Below are 15,085 nucleotides of genomic sequence, written 5' to 3' on the forward strand. Positions count from 1 at the left end.
CTAAAATGCAATAAAAAATTAAAAAAAAAATACTTTTCATAATAAATTACTGCTTTAAGATATAATTTTGATAGCATAATTTAAACATGAAACATAAAATGTTATAATTAGGAAAAAGTAAATTCCTTTAACTCAGGGAGGAAAGAAAATTATATGCTTAAAATATTTTGGTTTTGTGTTTGCAATTATTTAATTTTTGTAACTGCCCCCAATTTAAGAATATTTAAAGTAGTTTTACACAATTCACATTCACATTTAAAAACTCAGTACAGCTTTAGGATAAAAAGGATAAATGTAAAGAGAGATAATACAATAAGCATTATCTCACCACCTCAGTACTCTCCAATACAATTTGTCAATGTAGATTAAAATATCACTTCCATCATATCTTCATATTACAATTAAAATTTAGTATGTCATTACGAACAGAAGGAACAAATAAAACTGGTTTGAGAGTATTCTATTATTAATTTTCTATCATTAACTTCTTGGTTAGGAAAATTTATGCTAAAAGTCAATGAGATTCATTCAGATTTCTGACCATTCTTTCTCTTCTATGTGTTATATTCTGGCATTCCTTAAAAACATCAAATTTTTTAAAGATTTATTTCTTTTATTCCTGAGAACCTGTGATATTCTAGATTTTTGGTTATTTATGAAACACAGGAAAGTTTCAGAGTACACAATGACTATAGTTTGAGAGCTAAAGACACAAGAAGAGTTAAAATTGGAATATAAAATACTCCAACAGCCAATTTTCTGAGTATATTTTCAAGTTTAAAAGAAACAATTTTATTTTCCACAGAATTCCCAGCCTGAGCACTACATCAGTTAAAAAAAAAAATCAGTTTTCATTTCCTCTATAGTAACTTGAAACATAACTGTGAATTATACTGGATCTTCACTTATCCTGGATTAACCATATTTATTGCATTCTTAATCATAAAATTTTAAAATAATAGAAAATATACAACAGCTGCCATCTTATTCTAATATATTAAAGTAAGATACTCTTCAGTTGACAATGCTCCTTTTTGCCAAAGCTGTAAGTCTAAAAATGAAAGATACATGCATCCTGCAAGATTTATCCATTATTTAATGTACACCAATAACAATATTGTCTTGGTCATTACTGTCTTGGTCACTACATACCAAAGCTATGTTACTATCATTTAATAGCACTCTTCTAAATTTTCCTATTTTACTTTTCTTCTCAAGGAGTTTGTGACACTTACCTGAATGGGTCCTGAGGTGTCCTGTGAGGGCGTCCCTTCTTCTACAGGCGTAGCTACAGAAAGGACATTTGAACGGCTTCTCTCCAGAGTGTAACTTTATGTGTCTCAGAAGGTTGCCCTTCTGAGTAAAAGAAGCTCCACACTGGTTACAGTGGAAGGGGCGTTCACCTGCAGAAAGGAGAAGAAATGGAAGGATCAACTAGGGTATGTACAAGCGGCTAATTTGCCATCCACTGTTAATTAAAGCCAGTTCTCTATGTTAAAAAAATGTTCATCTCCCTCATAAGTCTTTTAAATATTTATCTTCCTAGAATTTGCTTTGCTAATACAGTTACCAAAGTCTCAAGCTTTATATCAAGTGACCTTTTCCCCTGTATGTAGAAATGTGACAAAAGTCCTATCATTAACTCAAAAGAATAACAGTAATAGCATTTACCATTGGTTGAACGAGGTGCTGTCACTTTACTGCCCTACTCAAATTGTATGCTTTCCATAGAATATTTCAATCCTTTCTTACAGTGACAATAATTAGGTAGTATTAATTTTAATGAAAAAATGAAGAAATTAAAGCTCATAGATCAAAGTATTTTATTACAAAGAAATAGAAAGTAGCCAAGGTGAGAAATGAATCTGGTCGGTTTGACTACAAAATCTTGTTCTCTTTATTTTACCATGCTATCTCTTTAAACTTGGCAGAAAATTTTAGTGGAAAGAGACTTTTGGTCTAACTCCCTCATTTAACTGATAAGGAAAGGGGGAACTAAAAGGTACAGCAAATGAACCAGCTTATAAAGTTCATTAATACAAGATCTTCAAATACAGGCCAGGTTTCTTGATTCTCCTGGTCACTAGTAGTAAAACCTTTGGCAAAACTTCCAAATAACATCATTCATCCTGACATTTTCTGTATGGTTTTGTTAAAATCATTGTTCGAAAGGAATCCTTTCTCCTTGTTTTTCTATTACTAATACTGCTATAAAGGTTTTTAAGTCTCACTTATAAGTTTGGTCTGTTGCCATCAACTGATTCACCAATGTCATCAAACATAAAAACATGTAGGCAATGAGCAGTAAAATTGGCAAATAGGACCAAATTGATAACATTTTCAAACCATAAATAGAATACTATTATTTTAAATTCACCTATCTCTAAAGATATACATGAAATAAAATATAAATTCATATAAAAGTAAATAGAAAAAATGTATAATATGAAAGCTCAAAGTTTAGAATAAAAAGAACATTAAAAAACAATTCTCTTTTGGTTGAACTGGACCATTTCTGTACCTGAGTTTAGATGATGATTGTAATTTTAATAGTTTTTCAAAAAGCTTACACTGAAATGTCATGTTTCATATATCTTTAACTGAAACACACATAATAATAGTGAATAAAAAAACCTCAAGTTTTTTTGGCCCTTTGACATAATGTAAACTCAATGATGCTTTCTCATTAAAAAAAGCTAAGAGGTATAAAGAAGATAAACTGTGGTCACTTTCTGGCAGCAGCTACTGCAAATTCTACCATACAGATTTGTTATAAAACATAGATGAATTTAAAAATTGATAGATCAGGTATATCTCAAATTCTGTAGTACTTAGTGTTTCAGGAGCTTAATGAGGTACATATCAAAAAAGTGTAATCTGTGTGTATGGTCGAGGTTAAGGATTTTTCTTAAAAAATCTGTAGCTTTTATGAACTGCATGTACAAGAGGACCTATTTTGCTAATGTTGGGTTGAAAAAATTATCTATAATGTTAAAATTCCCTTAAGTGATATCTTCTTTAGTTTGGATAATTTGGTAAGCTCTATATCTCCTTACATTAAGTCTTCTAACATAAGGTTTTACAATAAATTGAATTTTGGCAGATCTTTTTTATTTTACACATAATATACAATTTGATTCTTTGATTCTCTTTCCTAATAGAACCACAGGCTGCAACTTTTAAAATTAAGAGTTTTCCACTCCCTACCCCTGCCATGAAATTACATCATAATAAAAGGGAAGATGAAGGCACTTCCTTCATAAATTAATTTTTTTGAAAAAAAAAGGAAAATAGCAAATATATATTATACTTTTCACTCCAAATATTTAATTTTACTTTTAAAATCTGTCCTTTTAATATTTCCCAAGCAAATAACAAATTAGTTCACAATAACTTTGCAAAAGAGTTAAATCACTAAGTGTGGTGAACAATTTGAAATCATGTTTGCCTTTAGATAATACTGCTATAGTATGCTGACTCAGATTTTCTTTAAACCTCCTGCAATGTTTGAGTTGAAATATTTCAAAATCCCTAATTTAGAGTAGTTCATTATTATTCAAAAATACAGCTAGTCTAAAAATGAAACAATAATGATAAACCTTTTTAAAAAAGAATTTTAAAATTCACCTAATTGAGTTTTATGAGATTACTGACAAGGTAGTTTAGTTTTTATATTTACATAATACTCCAGGTATCTTCAAATCTTTTTAATAAGAAATACTTCTGAATTTATATGATCATCCTCAAATGGGGCAGAAGAAACAAAAGGTGACCTAGGTATATCTGAAAATACTGTTCTGTTGCTCAGTGTGGAAGTCATACTGTGTGGAAGCCTTCGATAAGTTCCCATGGACATGGGAAGTAAAGAAGAATGAGGCATGATGAAAGTAACTAGTTTTGTTCATTTTTTGGTAAGAAAAAGGGGGCATGGAAAATAATACACTTTAATTTCAACCAGGTAAGGCTTTGGGAAATATTGATTTGAATTATGAGTAAGTCTTGGTAGATGCTTTTCACATTTGGATACTAATTTTATGGGTTTCCTCATTTTATTTGCCTAATTCCTATTAATCTCTTGATTATATGAAAAGATAATTATCATTTCAAGAGTCCAGCTGTTTTACTGTGTTCCAAACTAAAATTAGTCATAATCATAATGAAACGCTCAATGACAATGTTAGAAACAAGGATTAAAACAGAGGGTAATTTAGGAGATTTTTAAAAGTATACATAGTTAAATTCCAGGAATAATCCAAATATAGGAGTAATATCCATATCTAATAACAAAAAGTGAATTGACTCAATTTTTGAAAAAGTTATTTCTGTAAAACATTAGCAACCCTTTTATTCATGTCATGGGGTATTTTCTGGCTTAGGCATTGCAGAGATAAGTGTAAAATTATCTGATAATTAAGTAAAAGGTTCAGTTAACTATCTTTTCTCTATGCAAACAGTACATATGCAAATAATTCCATACCGTCTATGCAACTTTAAAACAACATATCTCAATTATTTCTTTTAAATCATTTCTTCTTTAAATGGTCCGCAATTGGCCCTTTTTGAGTCAGTTTAGACTTTGAAAAAATATTAATCATGTTCTTCATCTGTTAATCAAAGCAAATTTTTAAAAAAACCTTACAAATTTGCTAACTACATTAATGGCATAATCCAAGCGGAAAACATTAAGTAGTTTGTTATATCCATAATGGCTAATCTTCCCCCTGGTAGGAACAAATGTCTAGACTAATAAAACTAGATCTAGGAAAACAGTTAAGACATAGTCATGTATCTTTCATGTCCATATTTCAATCTGTTGTTTTGTTTTTTCTTTTAAATCCAATATACCAATCTACTGGTCCATTTTTATTTATTGACTGGGTGAGATTATATATTATTTTTATTATGAAATATATTTCAATATTTTATATACCTTCATAAACAGCTATTTCTAGATTTACATTTAAATATTCAATTGAAATGCAAATATATATGCATCAATTTGCTTTTGGTGCATCAAAGACAGAGGGTGCTCCTATGTTGGGTGGAACAACGACCTACAAATATGCAGAATCTCAAGCATCTGCTGAGTGCCTTTGAGCAAGAGGAAGGCTGCACAAAACTGCAAAGTATAAAATATGGTGCAGAAAATTGAGTTACAAAGATGGGAGTAGACTAAAGAGAGATAAAATTAAGGAAATTCTGTATTTATAATGTTCCAATTGATTTGTATTCATGCATGAATTGATTCACTATTTCTATTAGTTTACTCTTCTCTCTATATTCCCAATGAAGAGTGCCTGGAGTATCCGATGACAATATTACCTGATTACTTACTAAAGTAGCCATATCAAAGAAGTAACATGAAATATATATGTTATTTAAGAAGACAACGGAATTGGTACTTTAGTAGAGTATGACAGAGAAAGAAGAAGTGGATTCAGTTTGATACTCCATGATGTTGTAATGAATTGAGTGGTTGTGCATCATTTTTCACTATCAGTATTAGAGGCTAGGCATGGTGGCTCATGCCTGTAATCCCAGCACTTTGAGAGTCTGAGGCAGGGGGATTACCTGAGGTCAGGAGTTTGAGACCAGTCTGACCAACATGATGAAACCCTGTCTCTACTAAAAATACAAAAATTAGCCGGGTGCAGTGGTGGGCACCAGTAATCCCAGCTACCTGGGAGGCTGAGGCAGGAGAATTGCTTGAATCTGGGAGGCAGAGGTTGCAGTAAGCCAAGATGGAACCTCTGCAATCCAGCCTGGGCAACAGAGCAAGACTTCATCTCAAAAATGTGTGTGTGTGTGTGTGTGTGTGTGTGTGTGTGTGTGTGTGTGTGTGTGTATTAGATAATCTATGAACTAAAAGGACTAAAAAATATGTTTTTGAAAGGCATTATAAGGTTTTTAAGACAGATATAAATAATTGGTAAGAGTGGAAAGTTCTAAAATGCAGACTAGTTCATTGTTTCAAGGAGAAAATATTTGGCTAATGACTAGATTCTGACTATATTTTTCTCAGTTGAGTTTAAGTTAAATAAATGCAAATAGACTTTCTATTTTCAAAATAGTACTAAAGTGGAGTTGAAAATGTCAGGACACACTCAGATATATAAACTGGATCATCAGAAATACATTTAAGTGTCTAGTGTAAAGATATCATATCCACAATTTCAAAGTTGACAAAGCAAGGCAGGTATCACAGCTCCTCCGTAAATGGCTATTAATTTTAAGAAAAATCTAGATCTGAAGAAAGGGTAAAAATTTGCATAATACTCCAATAAACACTGATTAACAAAAAAGATAGTGTTGCCAAGTGTACGTTAACATACTCCTTGCTGTTATTAGTTGAGTGAGTTTCATATTCCTAGGATTTGTGGAAATCTGTACAACTGTTTATTAACTTTTTCATGCCAATTAGATTATTTTCAAAAATAAAATAATTCAACTCTACCACATTAGTAAAATATCAAAAGGACAGTAGAGTAGGTGTGTAATCATTATTGTAATTACAAACTAACAATCTTCATGAATATTATTGTATCTACAGTGAATCATCGATTAACCAAAATTTTCTAAAAACTATACTCTGGTCCTTTGAATTTTTTAAATTCAGAACATAAGAGATTAATTAAAAATCTAAACACTGTTTTTAGTTCAGTTTTTCGGCTTAAAATTTAACATTCCATTCAATTAAACTGAAAAAAACCATTAGACAGATTTTGTTTTGTTCATATTTTACTAGACAGAAGTTACACATTTGAATGAGTGTTACCTTCCTTAATATAATCACTCTTACATAGTGAATATTACAACTTTGTGGAACTTGCTTTTAGAACTGTAGTTAGAATTACTTCATGAGCATAGCTGAGACACTTTTAAAAATTAAAGAAAAAACTGCACTAGTAATATAAATATTTTTAAAATATGGTGCTGTTTAAAAATGAGATAAAAAACCAAAATGCAAAATGTAACCACTGTATGACAGGAAAAAGTGTGTATGTTCTAAAGCTGAAGATTTTGATTATGATAACACTGATTTTAGTGTATAACTTCTCACTGTAATTGGTCATACCTCATATTAAATTCTTGTTATACTGACATACCAAGCAATACTGTGTTTGAACAAAACCAGTATGGGCATCAGAAAACCCTGGTTCTAGCTTCAGCAATGCCTTTACCTAAATAAGGGATAACGAATAATCACTTGACTGTTTCTTCATGTTAATATGAAAGATTTGGATTACAAAAGACTTTGACCTACCTTATATTGTTAATGTTTTAAGCATGTAATTATTAAACTATTTAGAAATAAAACTTTTAAATAAATTTATTTATTGTGATTTATATTTCTTCCAAAAGAGTATATACTTTAAAACTCTGAGATGTTATTAATATTTCACTGTATACTACTACTTTGCATTATAGTGAAAGCCATCATTATCATTAAACCAATTTTCATATGAATTTGAACTTTTTTTGTTAAGAGTCAATGATGCTCCTAGCTTACCATTTACTATCTCATTTCTGCTGCTTTTAAAAAAAATTGGCAAAGAGTTTAAAAAGATTTAAATAAGGCCTTCTCATTTGGTTAGTTTTCACAAAAAACTTTTCACCTCTCAAATGTCTAAAAATATAGTCTGAATTAACCTGAGGGCTTTTTCCTCACTCTATCCCAAATTTACATATTCCAATCTGCATACCAGCCACTATTTGTCATATTCAACCCTACATATATCCTTGAAGGAGTTATAACCAACAATTATACAAAGATGTTAGCATCCCTGAACTACAAAAGCACCTGCCTGCTACTGAGATTTGTGGTAGGCAGAGACTGATTAGAAATTGTATTCTAAGGAGTTAACTGGATAAAGTGAAAATTATTCACTCTTATATAAATGCATGAGTGCCATTTTGTAGTATAAACTCTTATCTACCAAACTATATTACCTGCCCATGGGTATGGTAAAAATATGTATAGAAATACAAAAAGATTAAGTTACACAATGAAATTCTCCTATACCTTTTGAACCCTTATCATATTATTACTATATTAAGAACTGTGGAAACTGAATCCCAAACTTCTTTTCTGATATGCTATTCAGATTTGAAGGCTGGAAGTCAAGACCCAGGCTACTCTCTGTTTTTCTGCAATCCAATACTAGCAGAATTCTGAAAAGGTAGTTTTCACCACTGCCACCCCTGAATAAAAAGGAAAGAGAATAGATGTCAGGTAATATCAACATCAGATGTCACAGGCAGTCATCAGGTTATTCTTTCAGCTGCTTACCAGTGTGACTCCTTTTATGTACCATAAGCACATTGGGCCCAATGCAAACCATGCCACAGACGTCACATTTCAGTTTACCATTCGGAAGCCGGATTCCTCCCTCGCCTTGAAGCTCCTGGACTTTCCTGTTGTCAGCCACCTCGCTGCTCTCAATTAGGGGTTCTTCTAGGCTGCTACCCTCATCATGGCCCCTGATCTCATCTTCACGACTCAGGGGTTTTCTGTCACACTCTTCATCACTCTGCATTTCTAGCTTTACTGAGTTTGCTGTAATTTGAAAAGAAGAAAATAAATTTTAAATACATGTTATATATTCTCACCTACATCTCTTTTCCACTCATTGCCATTCTACCAAATGGATGAAAATGATACATAAAGTAGAATAGGGTTCATCATCAAATGCCACATTAATACATACTGTGTTCTGTGATATTTTAGTGAAATGTCATGAAAGTGAAGATAGCTCAGGAAAACTCTAGGTAAACAGAATGAGTCTTTATTTCTACACACATCCGTTTCTTTAGCTTAGAGATTTGCTTTTTAAATAAGTTGTTTTAATAATCCCGGTATTGGCTTTTGAGTCTGTCACTAAGGTTACTAGGACTGAGATAAAATATTGCTTAACACACTAAACTATGCTTCCTTTTAATTTAATGATCATTATATATACTTCATATTCTCTGTTTCACACCAGAGTACTTGTATAAACCTGCTTCTGAACAGAGCAAGAGAAACAATTCAGGATCTTAATCCAGCAAATGTCTTTGGCATATGAAGATACACTGTCAAGGCAAATGTTCTAAAATCAGACTAAACACATATATTCAGTTTAGAGCTATATAAATGTAGCACAGACCTCATATGCTCTTAAATTACTCTGTTAATTTTTTCTATCTAAAAAAATTACCTATGGAGCATGTTGTTTGAAAATAAAAGTATTCTAACTCTAATCTATGCACACCAAAAAACAGCTAATCACAGGAATGGCATAGCATGCATGTATACACTTGCTACTGTTAAGAAATTTAATGCCTTCTGTTTGCTGTTTTTGGATCATCCCACAGAAAAGTTGGAATTTTGTTAGCACAGCCCTCATTCTGGATTGCTGACAGAGTCTTTTCATAAAGCAGAAACAAGTTTTAAGTGAGTATCTGTTTTTTTATCCAGTAATATTGAAAATTTCTTAAGAAGTCATATCAAAGTTACTAAGCAAAACAACTTATTTAGTACTACTTGATTAGAGAAAATATTATCATAAAAAGGAAGTAAGTTCTTTTCACTGCCGTTGTTATCTTAGAGAAACCACACAGTCTGTGATTTTTTTGTTAGTACTTATTACAAGAGGGTGCACTATCAAAATGGCTCTCTCTCCTTGGTGTGCCTCTATTAACTAGAGGCAGAATGGTAGAAGAGTACTACCATTATAATCTTGAACTAATTATTTAACCAAGTCTCACATTTGCAAAACAGAGATGAATTCAATTACTGAATGAAGTTTGAGCTGAACAGTTTAGGTATTAAGAATGAGGACAGTGAGAAACTTAGGTTTAATTTCACCATGTCCTTTATAAAATGGAGATAATGGTACTGACTTCCTATGGTTGCTATGAGCATTAAATGAGTAAATATATGACATGTGCTTATCTTCTATTTTTTTCTGGACATATAGTGTTCTATTTCATAAGGTTTTTGTGAAGATCAATCAACTTATGGTATATAAACTACTCTGAGATCTATAAGGTGATATACATCCTTCCTGGACCCATCACTAATAGAGTACTGATTACACTAAGTTTTACCCTATTTACAAATTTGTACTACCTTATGGTTTTTAAAAAGAGCTGGGACAATTATTTTATTATTTTATTTTTCTTTTGAGATGGAATCTCGCTCTGTTGCCAGGCTAGAGTGCAGTGGCACAATCTCAGCTCAGTGCAACCTCTGCCTCCTGGGTTCAAGTGATTCTCCTGCCTCAGTCTACCGAGTAACTGGGACTACAGGTAAGTGCCACCAAGCCCAGCTAATTTTTCTATTGTTGGTGGAGTAAAGGTTTAATGTTGGTCAGGATGGTCTTGATTTCTTGACCTTGTGATCCGCCCACCTCGGCCTCCCAAAGTACTGGGATTACAGGTGTGAACCACCATGACCGGCCAATTTGGGACAACATTTAATCCATATCTATATTGCCAGCATGCTCAAGAATGTTGTGGTATATATGAGATGTTCAAGGAATATTCACTGAGATGTTTTATTAACTTAATTAAAATTTTTTATTGCTTTACACTTGCTTTATGTGTTTAAAGAACCCATAAACCTGGCAAAAAAAAAAACATAAAAAAATTAAGTTCTTTTGTAACCAGGTTCACAATCTTTCAGGCCCTATCTCAAAGGCAACCAGTATCAAAATTTTCAAATTCTAAAGAGTCTGAATCCCTTTTATAAAGGTAGTGTAATTTGTTCATTCAGTTCATCATTGGAAATTCAAAATTATTTCTTGTTTCTTGCAATTACAGACATTATTTTAAAATACCACATAGTTCTATCAACCTGACAGATTAAAACCAGCACTTTACTATGGTTTTTAAAAAGCATTTTAAATTATGAGTGAAGTGAAGTTGGACATCTTTTTCTATGTTGAAATGTTCTTTATTTTTTCCCAGAATTGTTTATCAAAGTTGCCTGCCCATTTTTCTATTAGGTTATCAGTCTTTTCTCACTGAATTTAAATGCTCTTTATATACTAAGGAACTTAGCCCTGTGTTTATGATGTGTTTTGCAAAATGTTGGTTTATTTTTTTGCTCAAGGGCATTTTTTGGCATATATGCTAATTTTACATGTTGAATTTTTAAAGTCTTCAGTTATGGCTCCTGGGTTATATACCTTGCATGAATAGTTTTTTAATAATTTTTAATAATAATTTTTAAATAAATAAATTTTTAATATTTTTTAATAATCTAAGTAATTTTTCCATGTTATTTTTTCTGGTAAGGAAAACTTTTAAAATCAATGCAAAATGCGATTACTTATCCCATATAGTCTTATACTTCATTCATAATTGTCATTTAAAATTAAAAAAGAAAATCATTGAAAGGTGTAACATTTCATAGCATGACATTATTTCACTTAGCGTGCATAAAGTTTATCAGAATTCCATTTCAGAAATGAAGAAATACATAACTGAAAGTGTAGTTTTAGAACCTGAAACTATGTCTCTTAAATTTCAAAATAGCTCAGAGTTATGAAGAATATGACTGATATTACACTATTAAATGATCTTTATTACCTACTGAGAATATTATAATTGGGAAATTAAAACATAACATCAGATAAAACTGTTATTTTTTTAAAAGGATGAGATACTACAAAGATAGTTAGAACTTTCTATCTATAGAAGAATATATTTCAAATAAACAAAAAAATGTATACTTTGCTAAAAAAGAAATAGACAAGAAATAGTTAAGCCGTAGTAATCCGTTCTCTAACAATACTATAAAAAATTATATGTTTATAATATATGAATGTATACATTTTTGTTGTACAGACAGTAAATCAATAAAATGCAACACATTTTAATATACACATCATAGATTACATTTTGCATATACATGGTGCCTATCTACAAACAAAATCCCAGCATATCTAATTTTAACCCATCTTACTAAAATTAGGTTGAAATTCTAGAATAAAAAGAAATTATTCTTTGAATATTAACTATTAAATAGAAAAGTTTTCTCCACTCATAGAAACTCTCCCATGATTTACTTTCACTAGTTAAGATGTTTTTAATTAATGTAGAGCACCTAGTATTTTAAATGATTAATGAATACATGTAAGTGGTAAACTTAAATGTACCATGTTATAATTTATATATTAATAAGACTTTTATTATAATATTTGTAGCTATATTATATGATGCTACAACTATTGAATTACAACTATTAATCACTGAACAATAATATTCAGCTCCTTTAGTTTTCAAATCTTTGAAATTAGATTTTTCATCTTCATTACAGGAAATTTCTTAGCATTTATAACTAATTGTTATATCCATATTTTGGTAGACTCAGGTTTGTGAACATACAAAAAGATTAAGTTAATAGAAAAAACTGTTATGATCAAGTTGATGTAGAATAAACTTTGAAAATAATTTAGGATAAAAAGTGTCACATATTTTCCAAACAAAATGCTTCATAATATAAACATTCTTATGAAATCAAGCTTTTCCCCTCTTCTTTACGCTTTCAAAATACTACTTATAAACAACTGAATGTAATCTTGATGCCATAAAAACAACTAGTTTCATCGATTCCATTTACAAATGACAAGAAGTAAAGAGACTTGTACAGATCCTCTAAAGTGACTTTCAGGCCAAACAATTTTCAATTGTAAAAGTTTCTTCAGTAATCATTCTAGGCTCTCTAGAGTCAAAGGCTTCATAATAGTCATTGTTTGCAGATACATAATAGTGAATGGATAGTTACACTAGACTTGCCTTTAATTCACTAATATGGCAATAAAGGATAACTAATAAAAGCCTTTACACAGGTAAAAGGGTATAGATCACTGTGAAAAAAAAGGTAGAATCTAAAACCAAATGAGGCAAAATCATGTTATTTTGTGAAGCTATTAAAAACAAATTAATTTAATTCACTCAATGTCATAATGGACATTTTCTTTTCCACCATTATACTTGAAAAAGTAAAACAAAAATCAAATCCAAATTTTACTCACATAAGAATGAAAAGGATAATAAAATGTACAACAGTCATTACATACATTTGTAGACTTTACATTCATTCAAGTCATCTACCTTGGCCAATAAAGAAAAAAGACGGCACTGACTTCTCTTTAAAAATCATTAAACCAGTAAATATTTATCAAGTGTTTACTACTTGCCTAATACTTTGACAATAATGATAGTAAATGTTTAAAGTCTAAAGCAAAAAAATAGTATTAAATAAGAAACTCCCATTAATAGAAGAGTATGTACTCCAAAAATGGTCATGAAAGAGTTCATGAATAAGAATACAGGAAATATTTTACTAACATGTATAACTTGGTTACATAATAAATTTATTGAACTGAACAATATATAAATGTAAAAATGCATTTCATTAAAACTTGGACATTTTACTTTACTACTTTTTTACTCTTTAACTTCACAAAGTCATCCATCTATGCAAGACAGTATATGATTTTGTAGTTTGGCAATTTATTTCTTCAAATAATATGAATTCTCAATTTTTAAAAATTTTAAGAAAAAGATCACTTTATATGCATGATAAATATATTATTAATTTTGAATTTTCAAATTAAGAGAATAAATTCTACCCTCATCATTGGAATTTGATTTTCACAAATAATCCTATAATTTTTTAATGTCAAGGTCTGGAAACAGCATTCAATCAGAACTGAAAATATAATTTCAGACATTTTTGAATATGTATATATTAAACTTCTTACAACTGAAAACTTTATTATTAATATGACCTGATTCTACTAATCTACAAACAAGTTAGTCAAGTTTCCTAACCAGGAAAATAGTTCAGAAGGATTATGATTTATTTTCTCTATTTCAAATGATATATTTATTGATCTTATAGGATATAAAATAAGCTTTCTAGTTTTCTATGAAATTAATGACTTACTTTTGTTTAGTTGCCAAAGTGCACATTTTAATTTTAATTTTTAAAGAAAGTAAATATTATGGGAATTAAAGAAATATTTGTTTCACAGTGTTGAACAGAATATAGTAAAATATAATTCTTATTTACAAAATGAAAAAAATATGTATTTCAGGTATGATGTATAAGTGGACTTTTTATATGCTTGCTTTCTGTTCCATGAAAATTCAAGTGGGCACTTAAGGGATTTCACAGCTTATAAGCATGAATGTTCCTCAGTTTATCCCAGACACTTGAAATGGTGTTACGCACACTAATTGAACCAATATGGCTATCTAATAATTTATTGAAGTTGCCTCTATACTAATACAACTCTCTCATTTAAACTTTCTAAACAGAAACACCAAACATGATTAAATCCCTGTTAATATCCCAACAGCTGTTTAAATAATGTGTTAGGAAAACAAACTGCCTTCAAAACTGTGATGTAAAGCCCAATTATTTACTAAGAATTTACCAACAGTCTATACAATTAAAAGAAAAGCACAACAAAAATTATTTTAAGGTATATGCAATCATTTTTTTTGGAGACAGAGTCACCCAGGCTAATGGGCAGTGGCTGGATCTCAGCTCACTGCAAACTCTGCCTCCCAGGTTCAAGCAATTCTCTGCCTCAACCTCTGGAGTAGCTGGGATCACGGGTGCCTACCACCACGTCCAGCTAATTTTTTGTATTTTTAGTAGAGATGGGGTTTTACTATCTTGGTCAGGCTGGTCTTGAACTCCTGACCTCATGATCCACCTGTCTCAGCCTCCCAAAGTGCTGGGATTACAGGTGTGAGTCACCATGCCTGGCTATATGCAATCATTTAAAGAATATCCTCAGCAATATTCCACACATATATTTGTTCCTTTTGACTGTGGATAAATAGGTGGATGAGTCTTGAAAAACAGCTTTTTCACAACATCCTTAAATAATTTTTTTAATAAATGATTGGACATGTCCAGACACTGGTGTCACTGAGCTTCAGCTGAGCCACTTCTGGGTAGCATTCTAAATCTGTACATCACATCACCTCACTTTTCTCTCCATCCTCTTTCTTATCTGTTCAATACAGCTATATTATGTATTCTCAGACCCACTGGAGTTACTCCAGATTAAGATAGTTC

General features: G+C 30.8%; 2 protein-coding genes across 16 annotated transcripts in view; one reads left to right on the forward strand and one right to left on the reverse strand.

Moving 5' to 3' along the window:
* IKZF2 (IKAROS family zinc finger 2) overlaps window positions 1–15,085 on the reverse strand; it is a 170,655-nt gene that overhangs the window by 57,366 nt on the left and 98,204 nt on the right. For 8 of the 15 annotated variants that reach the window (XM_008999422.4, XM_008999420.5, XM_035305604.3 and 5 more), the window contains 2 exons: window positions 8,291–8,557; window positions 1,236–1,403 (listed from right to left, as the gene is read on the reverse strand). In XM_008999422.4, the coding sequence (XP_008997670.1) occupies window positions 1,236–1,403; window positions 8,291–8,557 (435 nt within the window). The remainder of the gene's footprint in view (window positions 1–1,235; window positions 1,404–8,290; window positions 8,558–15,085) is intronic. The other 7 variants (XM_078328434.1, XM_078328433.1, XM_054257911.2 and 4 more) reach the window with 1 other exon arrangement.
* SPAG16 (sperm associated antigen 16) overlaps window positions 1–15,085 on the forward strand; it is a 1,454,415-nt gene that overhangs the window by 34,220 nt on the left and 1,405,110 nt on the right. The gene's annotated exons all lie outside the window — the stretch shown is intronic.

This window comes from Callithrix jacchus, chromosome 6, assembly GCF_049354715.1.
Source record: "Callithrix jacchus isolate 240 chromosome 6, calJac240_pri, whole genome shotgun sequence".
NCBI classification, from domain to species: Eukaryota; Metazoa; Chordata; class Mammalia; order Primates; family Cebidae; genus Callithrix; species Callithrix jacchus.